The sequence below is a fragment of the Oncorhynchus keta genome, unplaced genomic scaffold (assembly GCF_023373465.1).
Source record: "Oncorhynchus keta strain PuntledgeMale-10-30-2019 unplaced genomic scaffold, Oket_V2 Un_contig_25643_pilon_pilon, whole genome shotgun sequence".
NCBI classification, from domain to species: domain Eukaryota; kingdom Metazoa; phylum Chordata; class Actinopteri; order Salmoniformes; family Salmonidae; genus Oncorhynchus; species Oncorhynchus keta.
In genome coordinates, this window is record NW_026284554.1 from 132,501 (window position 1) to 155,845 (window position 23,345).

General features: G+C 48.4%; 1 protein-coding gene and 1 long non-coding RNA gene across 3 annotated transcripts in view; one reads left to right on the plus strand and one right to left on the minus strand.

Moving 5' to 3' along the window:
• Positions 1–23,345, plus strand: part of LOC127922422 (ELKS/Rab6-interacting/CAST family member 1-like) — a 93,672-nt gene that overhangs the window by 43,401 nt on the left and 26,926 nt on the right. For both annotated transcript variants that reach the window (XM_052506210.1, XM_052506211.1), the window contains 2 exons: positions 15,899–16,036; positions 20,861–21,001. In XM_052506210.1, coding sequence (XP_052362170.1) covers positions 15,899–16,036; positions 20,861–21,001 — 279 coding nt within the window. The remainder of the gene's footprint in view (positions 1–15,898; positions 16,037–20,860; positions 21,002–23,345) is intronic.
• LOC127922425 (uncharacterized) lies at positions 3,843–6,673 on the minus strand. The gene is made up of 3 exons (XR_008111291.1): positions 5,152–6,673; positions 4,215–4,410; positions 3,843–3,881 (listed from the first exon to the last, which is right to left on the minus strand). It is a non-coding gene; the product is annotated as an uncharacterized LOC127922425 (long non-coding RNA).

Here is a 23,345-nt window from a genome sequence, read left to right on the forward strand (position 1 = left end):
CCTCCTCCTCTCCATCTCCTCCTCCTCCTCTTCTCCATCTCCTCCTCCTCCTCCTCTTCTCCATCTCCTCCTCCTCCTCCTCTTCTCCATCTCCTCCTCCTCCTCCTCTTCTCCATCTCCTCCTCCTCCTCTTCTCCATCTCCTCCGCCTCCTCCTCTTCTGCTGCCTCCTTTGTCTCCTCGTCCTCTCCTCCTGTGTGTGGCGGGTGCAGCAGACACAAAGCCTGGCAGCGTGCCACCTACCTGTCAGGACTCACCCATTCATGTGCCAGTCAGGCCAACCTTCATTTGCATCGCTGAGCAGGGTCTGCTTTCTCTATCCATCACCCCCTCCTTACCTCCTCCCTCCTCTACCCTTTCCCTCCCTATCCCCTCCCTCCTCACCCCTCCTTACCTCCTCTACCATTTCCCTTCTTATCCCTTCCCTCCTCACCCCTCCTTACCTCCTTACCTCCTCCCTCCTCCTCATAGGATGGGGAGATGAGGGAGAGGAGGGAGAGGAGGAGAGAGGAGGAGAGTAGGGGATATGATGAGGAGATGAGGGAGAGGAGGAGAGAGGAGGAGAGTAGGGGATAGGATGGGTAGATGAGGAAGAGGGAGAGGAGGAGAGTAGGGGATATGATGAGGAGATGAGGGAGAGGAGAGTAGGGATAGGATGGGGAGATGAGGGAGAGGAGGAAGAGGGACAGGATGGGTAGATGTTAAGGGAAAACAGGGGGATAGGATGTCCCCCTTTCCTAGATCCTCCCTCCAGGAGAGTTTCCTAGGATGGGGAGATGAGGAGGGACCCCCCCTCTCCTCCTCTAGGGAGATGAGGGAGAGGAGGAGAGTAGGGGATCCTCCTAGGTAGATGAGAGAGGATTGGTTGGATGGGGAGTGAGGGGAAGGATAGAGTCATGTAGGGGATAGGATGGGGAGATGAGGGAGAGGAAAATGCAGATTGAAATGATTTTTAGGATGGGTAGAGAAAAATCATATAATCATATGATTTTTCTGGATTTTTGTTTTAGATGAGGGAGAGTCTCTCACAGTTGAAGTGTACCTATGATAAAAGATTACAGACCTCTCATGCTTTGAGAGAGGAAAACCTGCAAAATCGGTAGTGTGATCAAATACTTGTAGGATGGGGATATGAAACTGAGATAGGGGATAGATAGAAACAGTTAGACCCAGAGAGAGAGACAGTTAGACCCAGGAGAGAGACAGTTAGTACCCAGAGAGAGAGACAGGAGAGACCCAGAGAGAGAGACAGTTAGGAGAGAGAGAGACAGTTAGACCCAGAGAGAGAGACAGTAGGGGACCCATGGGTAGATGAGGGACAGTTAGACCCAGAAGAGAGAGACAGGACCCAGAGAGAGATGAGGGAGAGGAAGAGAGTAAGATAGACCCAGAGATGGAGAGACAGAGAGAGAGAGGGACAGTTAGACCAGAGAGAGAGACAGTTAGGACCCAGAGAGAGAGACAGTTAGACCCAGAGAGAGAGACAGTTAGACCCAGAGAGAGAGACAGTTAGACCCAGAGAGAGAGACAGTTAGACCCAGAGAGAGGGACAGTTAGACCCAGAGAGAGGGACAGTTAGACCCAGAGAGAGAGACAGTTAGACCCAGAGAGAGAGGGACAGTTAGACCCAGAGAGAGAGACAGTTAGACCCAGAGAGAGAGACAGTTAGACCCAGAGAGAGGGACAGTTAGACCCAGAGAGAGGAGACAGTTAGACCCAGAGAGAGAGACAGTTAGGACCCAGATGAGAGAGACAGAGAGGAGGAGACAGGGATAGGATGGGTAGATGAGGGAGAGACAGTTAGGACCCAGAGAGGGAGAGGAGGAGTTAGGAGGAGACTAGGGGACAGGATGGCCCAGAGAGAGAGACAGTTAGACCCAGAGAGGGAGACAGTTAGACCCAGAGAGAGAGACAGTTAGACCCAGAGAGAGGGACAGTTAGACCCAGAGAGGAGGGTAGATGAGGGAGAGGAGAATGTTTTGGGGGGATCTGATGGAAGGAGAGGAGGGCTTTACTTTACTATTTATATTTTTGACAGGACTTTTAGGAGGACTTTATTCCATACATTTGAGGAAGACCCAAAATTAGATACATTTTGAATGAGAGGACAGCAGGACAGGAAGGAAAGAAGTCCACATCAGTAACTTAAACAAAAGAGAATAATTCACCTGTCCCCCTTTCCTCCCTGGTCCTCCCTACTGCCTCTGATCTGAGGACTTCTTTAAACACACATGCTTCATCTTGTGCCCCTGGCTGTCTGTGACATTTAAAAACAAAGACAAATTTATGTCATGCAATAAAATGCAAATTAACATTAATTTAAAAATTTTAAATATGATTTTCTGTTTTTGTTTTGATCCGTCTAAGTCACAGTTGAAAACCATGTAAAATTACAGACTCTTGCTTTCAAGTAGGAAAACCTGCTCGGCAGTGTATCAAATACTTGTTCTCCCCACTGTATATATAGATAGAGACAGTTAGACCCAGAGTGACAGTTACAGAGAGAGACATTTAGACCCAGGAGAGAGACAGTTAGACCCAGAAGAGGACAGTTAGACCCAGAGAGAGGGACAGTTAGACCCAGAGAGAGGGACACCCAGAGAGAGGGACAGTGATAGACCCAGAGAGAGAGAGACAGTTAGACCCAGAGAGAGAGAGACAGTTACCCAGAGTAGGCACATTTTACCCAGAGAGAGGGACTTTTACCAGAAGTAGACAGTTTTACAGAGAGAGACAGTTAGACCCAGAGAGAGACTTTTAGGCTCAGTAGGACAGTTTTACCCAGGGAGAGACAGTTAGACCCACAGAGAGGACAGTTTACCCAGAGGAGTGACAGTTAGACCCAGAGTAGAGATTTTAGGCCCAGGTGAGAGACACTTTTAGGCCCAGAGTCAGAGACAGTTTAGACCCAGAGAGAGAGACAGTTAGACCCAGAGAGAGAGACAGTTAGACCCAGAGAGAGAGACAGTTAGACCCAGAGAGAGAGACAGTTAGACCCAGAGAGAGGGACAGTTAGGCCCAGAGAGAGAGACAGTTAGACCCAGAGAGAGAGACAGTTAGACCCAGAGAGAGAGACAGTTAGACCCAGAGAGAGAGACAGTTAGACCCAGAGAGAGGGACAGTTAGGCCCAGAGAGAGAGACAGTTAGACCCAGAGAGACAGTTAGACCCAGAGAGAGAGACAGTTAGACCCAGAGAGAGAGACAGTTGGCCCACAGAGAAGACAGTTCCCAGATAACATCCTGTTAGTAAGAGGGACAGTTGACCCATTTGAGGAAGTTAGGCAAGACAGAGTCATTTTGACCCAGAAGTGGTCATTGATCAGACAGAAGTTGACTGAGAGAGGACAGTTGCCCTGAGAGAGAGTAACAGTTGACCCAGAACTGGGGACAGTTTTACCAGAGATTTTTGAGAGACAGAACCCAGAGAGACCAGGTGACTTTCACTTTTGAGACAGTTAAGGAATCATTACTTTTCCCCAGAGACAATTGGGACTGTTTCCACCACAGTTGAGACCACCCAGTGAAACATGGGAGACAACACGTCACGCTGACCAGTGTAGAGGGACTGCAGACCACAGAGAGTTGGACAGGAAGGTCTCAGATAACATCCTGTTAGTAAAGGGACGGTTATTTGGGAAGAGCAACACAGAGTCATTTTGTGAAGTGGTCATTGATCAGCAGAAGTGACTGTAGGGACGTTGTCTGTAGCTGCCTGATGCAGAATGGACGGACCGTGTTGAGACGCCTGCTGTGTGTTGAGAGACAGAATGGATGGACCGTGTTGAGACGCCTGCTGTGTGTTGAGAGACAGAATGGATGGACCGTGTTGAGACGCCTGCTGTGTGTTGAGAGACAGAATGGACGGACCGTGTTGGAGACGCCTGCTGTGTGTTGAGAGACAGAATGGATGGACCGTGTTGGAGACGCCTGCTGTGTGTTGAGAGGCAGAATGGATGGACCGTGTTGGAGACGCCTGCTGTGTGTTGAGAGACAGAATGGACGGACCGTGTTGAGAGACAGAATGGATGGACCGTGTTGAGAGACAGAATGGATGGACCGTGTTGGAGACGCCTGCTGTGTGTTGAGAGACAGAATGGATGGACCGTGTTGAGACGCCTGCTGTGTGTTGAGAGGCAGAATGGATGGACCGTGTGAGAGACAGAATGGAGACGTTGGAGTCTCCTGCTGTGTGTTGAGAGACAGAATGGATGGACTTGCTGTGTGTTGAGAGACAGAATGGATGGACCGTGTTGAGAGACAGAATGGATGGACCGTGTTGGAGACGCCTGCTGTGTGTTGAGAGACAGAATGGATGGACCGTGTTGGAGTCTCCTGCTGTGTGTTGAGAGACAGAATGGATGGACCGTGTTGGAGACGCCTGCTGTGTGTTGAGAGACAGAATGGATGGACCTGTGTGTTGAGAGACAGAATGGATGGACCGTGTTGGAGACGCCTGCTGTGTGTTGAGAGACAGAATGGATGGACCGTGTTGGAGAGGTCTGCTGTGTGTTGAGAGACAGAATGGATGGACCGTGTTGGAGACGCCTGCTGTGTGTTGAGAGACAGAATGGATGGACCGTGTTGGAGACGCCTGCTGTGTGTTGAGAGACAGAATGGATGGACCGTGTTGGAGACGCCTGCTGTGTGTTGAGAGACAGAATGGATGGACCGTGTTGAGAGACAGAATGGATGGACCGTGTTGAGAGACAGAATGGATGGACCGTGTTGAGAGACAGAATGGATGGACCGTGTTGAGAGACAGAATGGATGGACCGTGTTGGAGACGCCTGCTGTGTGTTGAGAGACAGAATGGATGGACCGTGTTGAGAGACAGAATGGATGGACCGTGTTGAGAGACAGAATGGATGGACCGTGTTGAGAGACAGAATGGATGGACCGTGTTGAGAGACAGAATGGATGGACCGTGTTGAGAGACAGAATGGATGGACCGTGTTGGAGTCTCCTGCTGTGTGTTGAGAGACAGAATGGATGGACCGTGTTGAGAGACAGAATGGATGGACCGTGTTGAGAGACAGAATGGATGGACCGTGTTGAGAGACAGAATGGATGGACCGTGTTGAGAGACAGAATGGATGGACCGTGTTGAGAGACAGAATGGATGGACCGTGTTGAGAGACAGAATGGATGGACCGTGTTGGAGACGCCTGCTGTGTGTTGAGAGACAGAATGGATGGACCGTGTTGGAGACGCCTGCTGTGTGTTGAGAGACAGAATGGATGGACCGTGTTGAGAGACAGAATGGATGGACCGTGTTGAGAGACAGAATGGATGGACCGTGTTGGAGACGCCTGCTGTGTGTTGAGAGACAGAATGGATGGACCGTGTTGGAGACGCCTGCTGTGTGTTGAGAGACAGAATGGATGGACCGTGTTGAGAGACAGAATGGATGGACCGTGTTGGAGACGCCTGCTGTGTGTTGAGAGACAGAATGGATGGACCGTGTTGGAGACGCCTGCTGTGTGTTGAGAGACAGAATGGATGGACCGTGTTGGAGAGGTCTGCTGTGTGTTGAGAGACAGGACCGGAACCGGAACTAACTAGAGAGATACAACTCCTTCCTAAAATATCCAGGATTAAAATGTCTGTGTGTCTCAGTGTCTCGGTGTGTGTGTGTGTGTGTCTCTGTGTGTGTGTCTCGGTGTCTCAGTGTCTATGTGTGTGTGTCTCTGTGTGTGTGTCTCGGTGTCTCGGTGTGTGTGTGTGTCTCGGTGTGTGTGTCTCGGTGTGTGTGTGTGTCTCGGTGTGTGTGTGTGTCTCGGTGTGTGTGTGTCTCGGTGTGTGTGTCTCGGTGTCTATGTGTGTGTGTGTGTGTCTTGGTGTGTGTGTCTGGTGTGTGTGTCTCGGTGTTTGTGTCTTGTGTGTGTGTCTCGTGTGTGTGTCTCGTGTGTGTGTCTCGTGTGTGTGTCTCGTTGTGTGTGTCTCGTTGTGTGTGTGTGTGTCTCGTGTGTGTGTGTCTCGGTGTGTGTGTGTGTGTCTGGTGTGTGTGTGTGTCTCAGTGTGTGTGTCTCGGTGTGTGTGTCTCGGTGTGTGTGTGTGTGTGTCTCAGTGTGTGTGTCTCGGTGTGTGTGTGTTATCCAGGGCCCTAATGAGACAGTGTTACACCACAGCCAGTCTGAAGAAGCGCAGGCCGGATCAAAGGAACAGTCTCTCTGAATGTCAAGTGTGTTGGAGGGTTCAGACAAGTCTGCACAGGAGTGTGTGTCTGTGTGTCTGTGTGTGTGTGTGTGTGTGTGTCTGTGTATGTGTGTGTTTGGCTGCTTTCTACTGTCCCTCCATACATTTCAAGTTGTCTGTGTACATATTGGTGTGCGTTTTGTGTCCTGACTTCTGACAGGTTGTCAATCAGGCTGTCAGGTAGACTGGGGATTAATGAGCCAGTGGAAATAGTGTAGGTGTCTGGGCAGACTCAGTCCACCATGTGCATGAAAACCACTTGTCTTTCATTGAATGACAACAAAGACTTTACTGAATGATCATTACTGAATAATCCCTGCTGAAGAGTGAAAAATCACTACTGAAGAATCACTACTGAAGAATCATTACTGAATAATCCCTGCTGAAGAGTGAAGAATCACTACTGATGAATCATTACTGAAGAATCACTACTGAAGAATCACTACTGAAGAATCACTACTGAAGAATCACTACTGAAGAATCATTACTGAATAATCCCTGCTGAAGAATCACTACTGATGAATCATTACTGAAGAATCACTACTGAAGAATCACTACTGAAGAATCACTACTGAAGAATCACTACTGAAGAATCACTACTGAATAATCACTACTGAAGAATCACTACTGAAGAATCACTACTGAAGAATCACTACTGAAGTGAAGAATCATCTGGAAGAATCACTACTGAATAATCACTAGACTGACTCAATACTCACTTTTTGTGTCCCCGAACAACTGAAAAACGAGAGAGAGAGAGAGAGAGAGAGAGAGAGAGAGAGAGAGAGAGAGAGAGAGAGAGAGAGAGAGAGAGAGAGAGAGAGAGAGAGAGAGAGAGAGAGAGAGAGAGAGAGAGAGAGAGAGAGAGAGAGAGAGAAAGAGAGAGAGAGAGAGAGAGAGAGAGAGAGAGAGAGAGAGAGAGAGAGAGAGAGAGAGAGAGAGAGAGATAGTAGGACATGAGTCAACCCTGTTTGAGACCAGATCAAACCAACAGTTTACAGTGTGAGAGCCCATTACTAAGACGGCCCTTTCCTTTTCTCAACTATGAAACTATTCACTTTAAAACACCTCTGACTATCAGCATCACAGACCAAGGACCAATCCCAAATGGCTCCCTATATCCTTTATTGTAGACTACTTTTGACCAGAGCCCTATGGCACGTCAGTGCACTACATAGGGAATAGGGTGTCATTTGGGATGGAATTTAGGACATCTGTCTAAACATGTCTGAGCATGATTTAAAACAATAAACCGGCCGAACTCTGGTTGTGTTTCTTCTTGGGAAGCAGCTGTAGTAGTTTGAACTGCACCAGGGCAGAAAAATTCATTATCAAATTTCTTCTCACTTCTTCTCACAAGTTTTTTTCATTTGTTTTTCTTCTGCGAAACCTTTGTGCCAAAACATCCAGCGGTTTAATTAAATTCATACTTTAAGTTCACACAATTGTATATTTTGTTACGATGACGACCATGAACTCTCATTGTTGGCTACGGCGCAGGTTATTTTGGTTTGATCCGTTATTTGAGGGGATATTTAGGGGAGGGGATGTTTAGGGGAGGGGATGTTTAGGGGAGGGAATGTTTAGGAGAGGGGATGTTTAGGGGAGGGGATGTTTAGGAGAGGGGATGTTTAGGGGAGGGGATGTTTAGGGGAGGGGATGTTTAGGGGAGGGGATGTTTAGGAGAGGGGATGTTTAGGGGAGGGGATGTTTAGGGGAGGGGATGTTTAGGGAGGGGATGTTTAGGGGAGGGGATGTTTAGGGGAGGGGATGTTTAGACGAAAAAAACATATTCATATTAAAATGAACAACAGCTAAAGATGATTCTGGACTGACAGAGAGGAGGATAGGAGATAAAGACTGAGAAAGAGAGAGAGAGGAGGATAGGAGATAAAGACTGATAAAGATAGGGAGAGGAGGATAGAGGGAGATAAAGACTGAGAAAGAGAGAGATAGGAGGATAGGAGATAAAGACTGATAAAGATAGGGAGAGGAGGATAGAGGGAGATAAAGACTGATAAAGATAGGGATAGGAGGATAGAGGGAGATAAAGACTGAGAAAGAGAGGGAGAGGAGGATAGAAGGAGATAAAGACTGAGAAAGAGAGGGAAAGAGAGGGAAAGGAGGATAGGAGATAAAGACTGAGAGGGAGGGAGAGGAGGATAGGAGATAAAGACTGAGAAAGAGAGGGAGAGGACGATAGCAGATAAAGACTGAGAAAGAGAGAGAGAGAAGGATAGAGGGAGATAAAGACTGATAAAGATAGGGATAGGAGGATAGAGGGAGATAAAGACTGAGAAAGAGAGGGAGAGGAGGATAGAAGGAGATAAAGACTGAGAAAGAGAGGGAAAGGAGGATAGGAGATAAAGACTGAGAGGGAGGGAGAGGAGGATAGGAGATAAAGACTGAGAAAGAGAGGGAGAGGACGATAGAGGGAGATAAAGACTGAGAAAGAGGGGAAGAGGAGGATAGAAAGAGATACAGACTGAGAAAGAGGGATAGGAGGATAGTGGGAGATAAAGAATGAGAAAGAGGGGGAGAGGAGGATAGAAGGAGAGACTGAGAAAGAGAGGGAGAGGAGATAGGAGATAAAGACTGAGAAAGAGAGGGAGAGGAGGATAGGAGATAAAGAGAGGGAGAGGAGGATAGAAGGAGATAGAGACAGAGGGAGAGAGTGAGAGGAGGATAGAATGAGATAAAGACGCAGGGAGAGGAGGGTCATGTCTTTGGCTATGTGATATGACATGCTATTCTATAAAATAATTTCTCAGTCTTTAATTTCTCCGTAATTAATATTACCCGATTGAGCTAATCATGTAAATGTAATTAACTAGAGAGTCGGGGCACCACGAAATAATAATTATAGAGCTGTTATCTTCCGAATAAACTCTTAAAGACCTAGTAATATTCTACATCAATAGCAGTCAATATTAATCGTCACCTTAATTCAGTCTCATTTGAAAGTTGTAAATTCTTGGTTATCTGCACGAACCCTGGCTAACAAGTTGAATCAGCAATACAAAATTGGGTTTAATTATGTATTTACTAAATACCTAACTAATCACAAAGAATTACACATACACATAATTAATCAACTTGATTACAAATGACGTCATAAAGGAAAACGTCCCTGGCGGGCGGAACAGATATGACAGCTGGTTACACAAAAGAAAAGGGGCTGGGTTTGAGTGAAAGAGAGGGAAGACTGAGGAACAAAGGGCGAAGCTGTGCTATCGTAAATACAGTATCTTATGCATTCTAAATTACCACCCATTTGGAAAAGGAAAATGCAATAAATATTTACTCTGAGCTGCGCTTCGGTTGGTTAGTGGTAGATGGAAGGCTGTGTTGCCAAACCAAGTCCTTGGAAGAATGTTTCTGATGGTCAATTGGATACGTTGTAGTAACATCATTGTGTGATAGACGGGATACTCTGTCTGTTCCTTCCTAACCATCATTTGCATCTGCTGTTGCTAACTCAATGGCTAGGAGGTATCACTTCTGTAGTGAATAAGAGTTCAAAGTTCATACCATTCGCAACCAAAGCTCACGCTGATGCTGGCTTCGTTCTGTAGTTATTATCTGAACCATTCTGACATCGGACCGTCGTCCTCACATCCTCTGAACAGGAGGTTATATTGTCGTCAAGGTTTTATATAGGAAGGGAGAGGAGGGCGTGTTTGAAAAGTTTTATTGCCCATGTCCCTTCACACTGATTGAGCAGAGCCCTACCTTATGAAAACCCAAATCTCACATTTTAGAAGCTAAAATCACATTTCATCCCATCACGAATAATTTCATATTCAAACATTTCAATTGAACAACAATTCCATGTGAATCCGATAACTCTGATGTGTAGACTTTCCACTGTAGAGTTTATCAGGCTGTCTTATCATTGATGAGAATGTCTCAGATGACAACCGAACTGACATCATATTCATTAAGTACCATCGGATTACCAGAATATAGTTCATTTCCCCACATACTGATGTTCCCAGAATCTCTATGTTAACCAAGGGTTTTGCAAATGTAACATCAGTAGGGTAGAGAGAGGAAAAAGGGGGAAGAGGTATTTATGACTGTCATAAACCTCCCCCAGGCCAACATCATGACTGGAGGATAGGAGTAGAATGAGAAAGAGAGGGAGAGGAGGATAGAAGGAGATAAAGACTGAGAAAGAGAGGGAGAGGAGGATAGGAGATAAAGACTGAGAAAGAGAGAGAGAGGAGGATAGAAGGAGATAAAGACTGAGAAAGAGAGGGAGAGGAGGATAGGAGATAAAGACTGAGAAAGAGAGAGAGAGGAGGATAGGAGATAAAGACTGAGAAAGATAGGGATAGGATGATATAGGGAGATTAAGAATGAGAATGAGAGGGAGATATCACTCTTCGTGTCTGTTCTGTAGACTAGGTCTCCCTTCCTCTCCCGGTCTGGTGGCTTTCCCAGACTCACACATACGTGTACATTAGTATCCCTAGCCACTTGAGCCTTCTCCTTCAAATGAGTCCCTCTCCTAGATCTCAGAGATCTAAACAGTCTAACAGAGGATAATATTGAGATATTACCATATTGTTTAAATCTTCATGAGCCATGCTGCCGGCTTAGGGGTACGGTGGGGTTAGGGTACTGCGGGGTTAGGGGTCCTGCGGGGTTAGGGGTCCTGCGGGATTAGGGGTACGGTGGGGTTAGGGTACTGCGGGGTTAGGGGTCCTGCGGGGTTAGGGGTACGGTGGGGTTAGGGGTCCTGCGGGGTTAGGGGTCCTGCGGGTTAGGTGTCCTGTGGGGGGTGCTGCGGGGTTAGGGTACGGTGGGGTTAGGGGTGCTGCAGGGTTAGGGGTGCTGCGGGGTTAGGGGTACTGCGGGTTTAGGGGTGCTGCGGGGTTAGGGATGCTGCGGGGTTAGGGGTGCTGCAGGGTTAGGGATGCTGCGGGGTTAGGGGTGCTGCGGGGTTAGGGGTGCTGCGGGGTTAGGGGTGCTGCGGGGTTAGGGATGCTGCGGGGTTAGGGGTACTGCGGGTTTAGGGGCTGCGGGGTTATGGATGCTGCGGGGTTATGGATACTGCGGGGTTAGGGATGCTGCGGGTTCAGGGGTACTGTGGGGTTAGGGATGCTGCGGGATTAGGGGTACGGCGGGGTTAGAGGCCTTCATACACCAGCCTTCTAATTGGATGAGCCAGGGGACAGCTCATTGCCATGGTCACCGACTTTGACTTTGACAGATAAGAAAAGAGATGAAGTCGTCAAACTGCCTCAGAGAAACAAAACACTTTCATATTTAGACGCTGAATAATGAATTTTATATTTGTGATTAACAGCAATTAACTATATTTATGGTGTGATTAGTTATATTTATGGTGTGATTAGTTTTTGTACTTTGGTTCTCACCCCCTCAATCATTATTTCAACAGAGAGAGTCAGAGAGAGAGAGAATGATACAGAGAGAATGGGAGAGAGAAAGAGAGGGGGGGAGAGAGAGAATGGGAGAGGGAGAATGATACAGAGAGAATGGGAGAGAGAAAGAGAGGGGGGAGAGAGAGAATGGGAGAGGGAAAGAGAGGGGGGAGAGAGAGAATAGGAGAGAGAAAGAAAGGGGAGGAAGAGAGAGAATGGGAGAGAGAGAATGGGAGAGAGAGAATGGGAGAGAGAAAGAAAGGGGAGGAAGAGAGAGAATGGGAGAGAGAGAATGAGAGAGAGAGAATGGGAGAGAGAGAATGAGAGAGAGAGAATGGGAGAGAGATAATGGGAAAGAGAGGGGAGGGAGAGAGAGAATGGGAAAGATAGGGGAGGGAGAGAGAGAATGGGAGAGAGAGAATGGAAGAGGGAAAGAGAGGGGAGGGAGAGAGAGAATGGGAGAGAGAGAATGGGAGAGGGAAAGAGAGGGGAGGGAGAGAGAGAATGGGAGAGAGAGGGGGGAGGACATTCACATTTATACATGAGGTGATATATTGACACCAGTTTATGTCAAACGCGATAGACAGAATATTGCAGGTATTAATCAAATCAGTCTGTGTTTAATTAAATGTGAAATAGGAGAAAGAAACAGACAGTCTCTTCATTGAGCTGTCTCCGATGATGGATGGGTGCGTGCGTGCGTGCGTGCGTGCGTGCGTGCGTGCGTGCGTGCGTGCGCATGCCATTTATCAACCTCTCAGCTCCAGGTACTGAAGCCACCTTTCACAGCCAGATAAGAAAAGTTGACAATACAAATTAAACACTGGTTTATTCACCCCTCAAATTTTTGTGGAAAGTGGAAATAATTTATCCAGTTTACTGTTAAACGTTGACAGTTTCCAGTAATATACTTTCCCTTTGCAAAGCTATTCAGGAAACATCGCTCTGCGCTGGAAAATCTGAATGGCCACAGTGTGTTCTCTGGAAAAACTGTTGTGTTGTGTTCTGTTGTGTTCTGTTCTGTCTGTTGTGTTCTGTCTGTCGGGTTCTGTCTGTTGTGTTCTGTCTGTTGTGTTCTGTCTGTTGTGTTGTGTTGTGTTGTGGGAGAGAGAAGAGGGGAGTTGTGTTCTGTTGTGTTCTGTTGTGTTCTGTTGTGTTGTGTTCTGTCTGTTGTGTTGTGTTGTGTTCTGTTGTGTTGTGTTGTGTTGTGTTCTGTTGTGTTGTGTTCTGTTGTGTTGTGTTGTGTTCTGTTGTGTTGTGTTGTGTTCTGTCTGTTGTGTTGTGTTCTGTTGTGTTGTGTTGTGTTCTGTCTGTTGTGTTGTGTTGTGTTCTGTTGTGTTGTGTTGTGTTCTGTTGTGTTGTGTTGTGTTGTGTTGTGTTGTTGTGTTGTGTTCTGTTGTGTTGTGTTGTGTTGTGTTCTGTTGTGTTGTGTTGTGTTCTGTCTGTTGTGTTGTGTTCTGTCTGTTGTGTTGTGTTCTGTCTGTTGTGTTCTGTTGTGTTGTGTTCTTTCTGTTGTGTTGTGTCTGTTGTGTTCTGTCTGTTGTGTTGTGTTTGTTGTGTTCTGTCTGTTGTGTTGTGTTTGTTCTTTCTGTTGTGTTCTGTTGTGTTCTGTCTGTTGTGTTGTGTTGTGTTGTTCTGTCTGTTCTGTTGTTTTGTGTTGTGTTCTGTCTGTTGTGTTGTGTTCTGTCTGTTGTGTTCTGTTGTGTTGTGTTCTGTGTGTTGTGTTGTGTTCTGTCTGTTGTGTTGTGTTCTGTCTGTTGTGTTCTGTTGTGTTGTGTGTTGTGTTGTGTTCTGTTGTGTTGTGTTCTGTCTGTTGTGTTCTGTCTGTTGTGTTCTGTCTGTTGTGTTGTGTTCTGTCTGTTGTGTTGTTCTTTGTGTTGTGTTCTGTTGTGTTGTGTTCTTTCTGTTGTGTTCTGTTGTGTTGTGTTCTGTCTGTTGTGTTCTGTTGTGTTGTGTTCTGTCTGTTGTGTTGTGTTCTTAATTTGTTGTGTTCTTTCTGTGTTGTGTTGTGTTCTTTCTGTTGTGTTGTGTTGTGTTCTTTCTGTTGTGTTGTGTTGTGTTGTGTTCTGTTCTGTTCTGTTCAGTTCTTTCTGTTGTGTTGTGTTGTGTTTTTCTGTTGTGTTGTGTTCTTTCTGTTGTGTTGTGTTGTGTTCTTTCTGTTCTGTTGTGTTCTTTCTGTTGTGTTGTGTTGTGTTGTTCTGTTGTGTTGTGTTGTGTTCTTTCTGTTGTGTTGTGTTCTTTCTGTTCTGTTGTGTTCTTTCTGTTGTGTTGTGTTGTGTTCTTTCTGTTGTGTTTGTTCTTTCTGTTGTGTTGTGTTGTGTTCTTTCTGTTCTGTTGTGTTCTTTCTGTTGTGTTGTTGTCTTTGTGTTGTGTTCTTTCTGTTGTGTTGTGTTGTGTTCTTTCTGTTGTGTTGTGTTGTGTTCTTTCTGTTCTGTTGTGTTCTTTCTGTTGTGTTGTGTTGTTGTGTTGTGTTCTTTCTGTTGTGTTGTGTTGTGTTCTTTCTGTTGTGTTGTTTCTGTTCTGTTGTGTTGTGTTCTTTCTGTTGTGTTGTGTTGTGTTGTGTTGTGTTTGTGTTCTGTTGTGTTGTGTTCTTTCTGTTGTGTTGTGTTCTTTTGTGTTTGTTGTGTTCTTTCTGTTGTGTTGTGTTGTGTTGTGTTGTGTTCTTTCTGTTGTGTTGTGTTGTGTTCTTTCTGTTGTGTTGTGTTCTTTCTGTTGTGTTGTGTTGTGTTGTTTGTGTTGTGTTGTGTTGTGTTCTTTCTGTTGTGTTGTGTTGTGTTCTTTCTGTTGTGTTGTGTTGTGTTCTTTCTGTTGTGTTGTGTTGTGTTCTTTCTGTTCTGTTGTGTTCTTTCTGTTGTGTTGTGTTGTGTTCTTTCTGTTGTGTTGTGTTGTGTTGTTTCTGTTGTGTTGTGTTGTGTTGTGTTGTGTTCTTTCTGTTGTGTTGTGTTCTTTCTGTTGTGTTGTGTTGTGTTCTTTCTGTTGTGTTGTGTTGTGTTTGTTCTTTCTGTTGTGTTGTGTTGTGTTCTTTCTGTTGTGTTGTGTTCTTTCTGTTGTGTTGTGTTGTGTTCTGTTCTGTTGTGTTGTGTTGTGTTGTGTTCTTTCTGTTGTGTTGTGTTGTGTTGTGTTCTTCTGTTGTGTTGTGTTGTGTTGTGTTGTGTTCTGTTGTGTTGTGTTGTGTTCTTTCTGTTGTGTTGTGTTGTGTTGTGTTGTGTTTGTTGTTGTGTTGTGTTGTGTTGTGTTGTGTTCTTTCTGTTGTGTTGTGTTGTGTTCTTTCTGTTGTGTTGTGTTGTGTTCTTTCTGTTGTGTTGTGTTGTGTTCTTTCTGTTGTGTTGTGTTCTTTCTTTGTGTTGTGTTGTGTTCTTTCTGTTGTGTTGTGTTGTGTTCTTTCTGTTGTGTTGTGTTGTGTTGTGTTCTGTCTGTTGTGTTGTGTTGTGTTCTGTTGTGTTCTGTTCTGTTGTGTTGTGTTGTGTTCTGTCTGTTGTGTTGTGTTGTGTTCTGTCTGTTGTGTTGTGTTGTGTTGTGTTCTTTCTGTTGTGTTGTGTTGTGTTCTTTCTGTTGTGTTGTGTTGTGTTCTGTCTGTTGTGTTGTGTTCTGTTGTGTTCTGTCTGTTGTGTTCTGTTGTGTTCTGTCTGTTGTGTTGTGTTGTGTTCTGTCTGTTGTGTTGTGTTCTGTCTGTTGTGTTCTGTTGTGTTCTGTCTGTTGTGTTGTTGTGTTGTGTTCTGTCTGTTGTGTTGTGTTCTGTTGTGTTGTGTTCTGTCTGTTGTGTTCTGTTGTGTTGTGTTCTTTCTGTTGTGTTGTGTTCTTTCTGTTGTGTTCTGTTGTGTTGTGTTGTGTTGTGTTCTGTTTTTGTTGTGTTCTATTGTGTTGTGTTCTGTTCAGTTTGTTCGTTCTACATTGAACACATGCTTTTCTGTCTTTGTTTGTCGTGTGTGTGTGTGTGTGTGTGTGTGTGTGTGTGTGTGTGTGTGTGTGTGTCTCTCAAGCAAGATCTTATGTGTGTGTTTTCTGCTGACTCACAATGCTCCCTCTCCGTCCCTCATCCGTTCCCGTTCCCTTCCCTCTCTCTCTCTCTCTCTCTCTCTCTCTCTCTCTCTCTCTCTCTCTCTCTCTCTCTCTCTCTCTCTCCTCCTCCCTCCTCTCCTCTCCCTCCCCTCCCCCTCCCTTTCCCCCTCCTCCCTCCTTTCCTCTCTCTCCTTCCTCCCCTCCTTCCTTCCTTCCCTCCCTCTCTCTTCTCCTCCCTCCTGTTTGCCTCCCCCTCCCTTCACCCCCCTCCTCCTTCCCTTCCTCCCTCCTTTCCTCTCTCTCCCTCTCTTCAGATTGAGAATCTACAGGAGCAGCTGAGAGACAAGGAGAAACAGATGAGTAGTCTGAAGGACAGAGTCAGGTCTCTCCAGACAGACACCTCCAACACTGACACAGCTCTCACCACCCTGGAGGAAGCACTGGCTGAGAAGGTATATATTATAGAAACACACACATGAGCTTTGGGGCTCCCGAGTGGCACAGCGGTCCAAGGCACTGCATCTCAGTGTTAGAGGCGTCACTACAGACACTGGTTTGATCACAACCGGCCGTGATTGGGAGTCCCATAGGGTGGCGCACAATTGGCCCAGCTTCGTCCAGGTTAGGGAGGGTTTGGGCGGGAAAGGCCGTCCAGGTAGGGAGGGTTTGGGCGGGAAAGGCCGTCCAGGTTAGGGAGGGTTTGGGCGGGAAAGGCCGTCCAGGTTAGGGAGGGTTTGGCCGGGAAAGGCCGTCCAGGTTAGGGAGGGTTTGGGCGGGAAAGGCCGTCCAGGTTAGGGAGGGTTTGGGCGGGATAGGCCGATGCCGGGATAGGATGGTGCTTGGTGTGTCAGGATGGTGCTTGGTGTGTCAGGATGGTGCTTGGTGTGTCAGGATGGTGCTTGGTGTGTGAGGATGGTGCTTGGTGTGTCAGGATGGTGCTTGGTGTGTCAGGATGGTGCTTGGTGTGTCAGGATGGTGCTTGGTGTGTCAGGATGGTGCTTGGTGTGTCAGGATGGTGCTTGGTGTGTCAGGATGGTGCTTGGTGTGTCAGGATGGTGCTTGGTGTGTCAGGATGGTGCTTGGTGTGTCAGGATGGTGCTTGGTGTGTCAGGATGGTGCTTGGTGTGTCAGGATGGTGCTTGGTGTGTGAGGATGGTGCTTGGTGTGTTAGGATGGTGCTTGGTGTGTCAGGATGGTGCTTGGTGTGTCAGGATGGTGCTTGGTGTGTCAGGATGGTGCTTGGTGTGTCAGGATGGTGCTTGGTGTGTCAGGATGGTGCTCGTGTGTCAGGGTGGTGCTCGTGTGTCAGGATGGTGCTTGGTGTGTGAGGATGGTGCTTGGTGTGTGAGGATGGTGCTTGGTGTGTCAGGATGGTGCTTGGTGTGTCAGGATGGTGCTTGGTGTGTCAGGATGGTGCTTGGTGTGTCAGGATGGTGCTTGGTGTGTCAGGATGGTGCTTGGTGTGTCAGGATGGTGCTTGGTGTGTCAGGATGGTGCTTGGTGTGTCAGGATGGTGCTTGGTGTGTCAGGATGGTGCTTGGTGTGTGATGATGGTGCTTGGTGTGTCAGGATGGTGCTCGGTGTGTCAGGATGGTGCTCGGTGTGTCAGGATGGTGCTCAGTGTGTCAGGATGGTGCTCGGTGTGTCAGGATGGTGCTTGGTGTCAGGATGGTGTTTGGTGTGTCAGGATGGTGCTTGGTGTGTCAGGATGGTGCTTGGTGTGTCAGGATGGTGCTTGGTGTGTCAGGATGGTGCTTGGTGTGTCAGGATGGTGCTTGGTGTGTCAGGATGGTGCTTGGTGTGTGAGGATGGTGCTTGGTGTGTCAGGATGGTGCTTGGTGTGTGTCAGGATGGTGCTTGGTGTGTGAGGATGGTGCTCAGGGTGTGTCAGGATGGTGCTCAGTGTGTCAGGATGGTGCTTGGTGTGTCAGGATGGTGCTCAGTGTGTCAGGATGGTGCTCAGTGTGTCAGGATGGTGCTCAGTGTGTCAGGATGGTGCTTGGTGTGTGAGTTTTGGCCGGCCAGGTTGTGAAACTGCTCCGAGGCAAGCAAAGCACAATATCTTTCTTTCGAATTTCGATCTCTCTCTCTCTCTCTCTCTCTCTCTCTCTCTCTCTCTCTCTCTCTCTCTCTCTCTCTCTCTCTCTCTCTCTCTCTCTCTCTCTCTCTCTCTCTCTCTCTCTCTCTCTCTCTCTCTCTCTCTCTCTCTCTCTCTCTCTCTCTCTCTCTCTCTCTCTCTCTCCCTCTCCCTCTCCTCTCTCTCTCTCTCTCTCTCTCACCCCCTCTCTCTCTCTCTCTCTCTCTCTCTCTCTCTCTCTCTCTCTCTCTCTCTCTCTCTCTCTCTCTCTCTCCTCTCTCACCCCCCTCTCTCTCTCTCCCTCTCACCCCCTCTCTCTCCCTCTCACCCCCTCTCTCTCTCTCTCTCTCTCCCTCCCTCTCACCCCCCCCTCTCTCTCTCTCCCTCTCACCCCCCTCTCTCTCTCTCTCTCTCCCTCTCACCCCCTCTCTCTCTCTCCCCCCTCTCACCCTCCCTCTCTCTCTCTCTCTCTCTCTCTCTCTCTCTCTCTCTCTCTCTCTCTCTCCCTCTCACCCCCCCCCCTCTCTATCTCTCTCTCTCTCTCTCTCTCCCTCTCCCTCATATTATAGTGGTAGGGTGTTCACCTCTGAGTGCCTCTAGCTGAATGCACCAGAATTAGACCTGATTCATTTCAGAGTGTTTTAATAGAGGAGTTCTAAGTGAATTCACAGTTTCTGAAAACACAATGTTGTGTTAAAGGCCTTGCTGCGATGCGGAGCGAGGTTGAAGTTGACACACAAACACACAGGTGTGAGATGAACAGAGCCAACCGTTGGTCTTCCAGTACGTGATGTGTGTTGTTCTGATTGGCTGTGAAGGTTGAACACTCTGTCAGACACTGTTCTAGTTGTGATATAAGGAGTGTGAGCTACACTATTAAATGTTACTGAGCTTGTGATTTAGTCGGTGGAGTAAGTTCAAGCGCCTGTTAAACTTTGATGGACTGTGTGTGAGGCGATGAATGAGGAAAAACATACTTATTATTAAACCTAAAGTTGTTATTATTTAATATGATGTAATAATAGCCATTAAATTATAGTAATTTCCACGAGATTATTTTCCAGGCCAGTTGTTATGGCACTCAAATCAACATTCAGACCCTGTTGTCAATAGAAACCAATAGAAGATGAACTCTTAGGCAGGGCGGCCCACCTAGTGTCCGATGGGACAAGAACATCCCGGTCGGCCTTCCCTAACCTGAACAACGCTGGGCTAAACCCTTCCCTAACCCGGTCGACGCTGGGCTAAACCCTCCCCTAACCCGGACGACGCTGGGCTAAACCCTCCCCTAACCCGGACAACGCTGGGCTAAACCCTCCCCTAACCCGGATGACGCTGGGCTAAACCCTTCCCAAACCCAGACATCGCTGGGCTAAATCCTCCCCTAACCCGGACGGCGCTGGGCTAAACCCTCCCCTAACCCGGACAGCGCTGGGCTAAACCCTCCCCTAACCCGGACGACGCTGGGCTAAACCCTCCCCTAACCCGGTCGACGCTGGGCTAAACCCTCCCCTAACCCGGACGACGCTGGGCTAAACCCTCCCCTAACCCGGTCGACGCTGGGCTAAACCCTTCCCAAACCCAGACATCGCTGGGCTAAATCCTCCCCTAACCCGGACGGCGCTGGGCTAAACCCTCCCCTAACCCGGACAGCGCTGGGCTAAACCCTCCCCTAACCCGGACGACGCTGGGCTAAACCCTCCCCTAACTCGGACGACGCTGGGCCAAACCTTCCCCTAACCCGGACAGCGCTGGGCTAAACCCTCCCCTAACCCGGTCGACGCTGGGCTAAACCCTCCCCTAACCCGGATGACGCTGGGCTAAACCCTTCCCAAACCCGGACATCGCTGGGCTAAACCCTCCCCTAACCCGGACGGCGCTGGGCTAAACCCTCCCCTAACCCGGACAGCGCTGGGCTAAACCCTCCCCTAACCCGGACGACGCTGGGCTAAACCCTCCCCTAACCCGGTCGACGCTGGGCTAAACCCTCCCCTAACCCGGACAACGCTGGGCTAAACCCTCCCCTAACCCGGACGACGCTGGGCTAAACCCTCCCCTAACCCGGTCGACGCTGGGCTAAACCCTCCCCTAACCCGGACGACGCTGGGCTAAACCCTCCCCTAACCCGGACGACGCTGGGCTAAACCCTCCCCTAACCCGGACGATGCTGGGTTAAACCCTCCCCTAACCCGGACGACGCTGGGCTAAACCCTCCCCTAACCCGGACGATGCTGGGTTAAACCCTCCCCTAACCCGGACGACGCTGGGCTAAACCCTCCCCTAACCCGGACGACGCTGGGCTAAACCCTCCCCTAACCCGGACGACGCTGGGCTAAACCCCCCCCTAACCCGGACGACGCTGGGCTAAACCCTCCCCTAACCCGGACGATGCTGGGTTAAACCCTCCCCTAACCCGGACGACGCTGGGTTAAACCCTCCCCTAACCCGGACGATGCTGGGCTAAACCCTCCCCTAACCCGGTCGACGCTGGGCTAAACCCTCCCTGGGCTAAACCCTCCCTAACCCGGTCGACGCTGGGCTAAACCCTCCCCTAACCCGGTCGACGCTGGGCTAAACCCTCCCCTAACCCGGTCGACGCTGGGCTAAACCCTCCCCTAACCCGGACGACGCTGGGCTAAACCCTCCCCTAACCCGGTCGACGCTGGGCTAAACCCTCCCCTAACCCGGTCGACGCTGGGCTAAACCCTCCCCTAACCCGGACGACGCTGGGCTAAACCCTCCCCTAACCCGGACGATGCTGGGCTAAACCCTCCCCTAACCCGGTCGACGCTGGGCTAAACCCTCCCCTAACCCGGTCGACGCTGGGCTAAACCCTCCCCTAACCCGGTCGACGCTGGGCTAAACCCTCCCCTAACCCGGTCGACGCTGGGCTAAACCCTCCCCTAACCCGGACGACGCTGGGCTAAACCCTCCCCTAACCCGGTCGACGCTGGGCTAAACCCTCCCCTAACCCGGTCGACGCTGGGCCAATTGTGCGCCGCCCCATGGGCCTCCCGGTCGCGGCCGGTTGCAACACAGCCTGGACTCTAACCCAGGATCTCTAGTAGCAGAGCTATCACTGTGATGCAGTTTCTTAAACCACCGCGCCACAGGAGGCCCTGACCTCTAACTACCCATTCCTCTACAGGTATGTGTGACTGTCCCCATGTGTGAATTAACCCTCTGACCCTCTCTGTAGGAGCATATCATTGAGCGTCTGAAGGAGCAGAGAGACAGAGACGACAGAGAGAAGACAGAAGACATCGAGTCCAACAAGAAAGAACTGAAGGAGCTCAGAGAGAAACTCAGTCTACTGCAGGGAGACCTGTCTGACCGAGAGGTGAGCTACAATGACCAGACAGACACCACACTCAGTCTACTGCAGGGAGACCTGTCTGACCGAGAGGTGAGCTACAATGACCAGACAGACACCACACTCAGTCTACTGCAGGGAGACCTGTCTGACCGAGAGGTGAGCTACAATGACCAGACAGACACCACACTCAGTCTACTGCAGGGAGACCTGTCTGACCGAGAGGTGAGCTACAATGACCAGACAGGCACCACACTCAGTCTACTGCAGGGAGACCTGTCTGACCGAGAGGTGAGCTACAATGACCAGACAGGCACCACACTCAGTCTACTGCAGGGAGACCTGTCTGACCGAGAGGTGAGCTACAATGACCAGACAGGCACCACACTCAGTCTACTGCAGGGAGACCTGTCTGACCGAGAGGTGAGCTACAATGACCAGACAGGCACCACACTCAGTCTACTGCTGGGAGACCTGTCTGACCAATTGGTGACCTACGTTGACCGCACAGGGATAACACAATGACCATACAATCATCGAACCAAGACCATATTCTGACCCCACGATGACCCCACTCAAGCTGCCTGACCTGCAAGGTCACCTTAAATTCCAGCCAGTCATTTTTCTTGAGAAATAGTCCACAGAGCATTAGATTGGATGAGTCACAGACTCCTTGAATGACAGACAGACAGACAGACAGACAGACAGACAGACAGACAGACAGTCCCGCACAAACATCAGCAATTGACTCTCTCTCTGCCTATTGATTGACTGGCTACTGCCCTGTCCTGAGAGTGGCAGGCAGACAGAGCAGAGGAGAATATTAAACCATGGGCCTATGTGACCGTCTGGCAGAGACAAGGCATTAGTCTGAGGAAAGACCAGGAGCTGTCAGCCAGCCAGTCAGTCAGCCATGGACCACTGCTGATGTTCTCAGTCTGCTGTTTGTCTCAGAGACACTCTGAATGAACGGACAGAATGATAAAAGGAGGAGGGGATGGACCTGGGACTTGACTCAGGGGTGGGGTGGGGTCTCCACAGACCACAGGCATTGCATTTGCGTGTGTGTGTGTTTGTGTGTGTGTGTGTGTGTGTGTGTGTGTGTGTGTGTGTGTGTGTGTGTGTGTGTGTGTGTGTGTGTGTGTGTGTGTGTGTGTGTGTGTGTGTGTGTGTGTGTGTGTGTGTGTGTGTGTGTGTGTGTGTGTGTGTGTGTGTGTGTGTGTGTGTGTGTGTGTGACAACAAGATAAAGGGTTCCTCTGTTGATAGCCTACCTCAAAGTGTTCTCTTTCTCTCTTGGGACCCCCCTCTTAGACGACCCCTAGTTCCACAGAAAACAGGCCCAACATTGAAATGGACATTCAGTAGACATTCACTATAACATCCAGCTACCAACATACTATAACATCCAACTACCAACATACTATAACATCCAGCTACCAACATACTATAACATCCAGCTACCAACATACTATAGCATCCAGCTACCAACATACTATAACATCCAGCTACCAACACACTATAACATCCAGCTACCAACACACTATAACATCCAGCTACCAACACACTATAACATCCAGCTACCAACATACTATAACATCCAGCTACCAACACACTATAACATCCAGCTACCAACATACTATAACATCCAGCTACCAACACACTATAACATCCAGCTACCAACATACTATAACATCCAGCTACCAACATACTATAACATCCAGCTACCAACATACTATAACATCCAGCTACCAACATACTATAACATCCAGCTACCAACATACTATAACATCCAGCTACCAACACACTATAACATCCAGCTACCAACATACTATAACATCCAGCTACCAACATACTATAACATCCAGCTACCAACATACTATAACATCCAGCTACCAACATACTATAACATCCAGCTACCAACATACTATAACATCCAGCTACCAACATACTATAACATCCAGCTACCAACATACTATAACATCCAGCTACCAACATACTATAACATCCAGCTACCAACATACTATAACATCCAGCTACCAACATACTATAACATCCAGCTACCAACATACTATAACATCCAGCTACCAACATACTATAACATCCAGCTACCAACATACTATAACATCCAGCTACCAACATACTTAACATCCAGCTACCAACATACTATAACATCCAGCTACCAACATACTATAACATCCAGCTACCAACATACTATAACATCCAGCTACCAACATACTATAACATCCAGCTACCAACATACTATAACATCCAGCTACCAACATACTATAACATCCAGCTACCAACATACTATAACATCCAGCTACCAACATACTATAACATCCAGCTACCAACATACTATAACATCCAGCT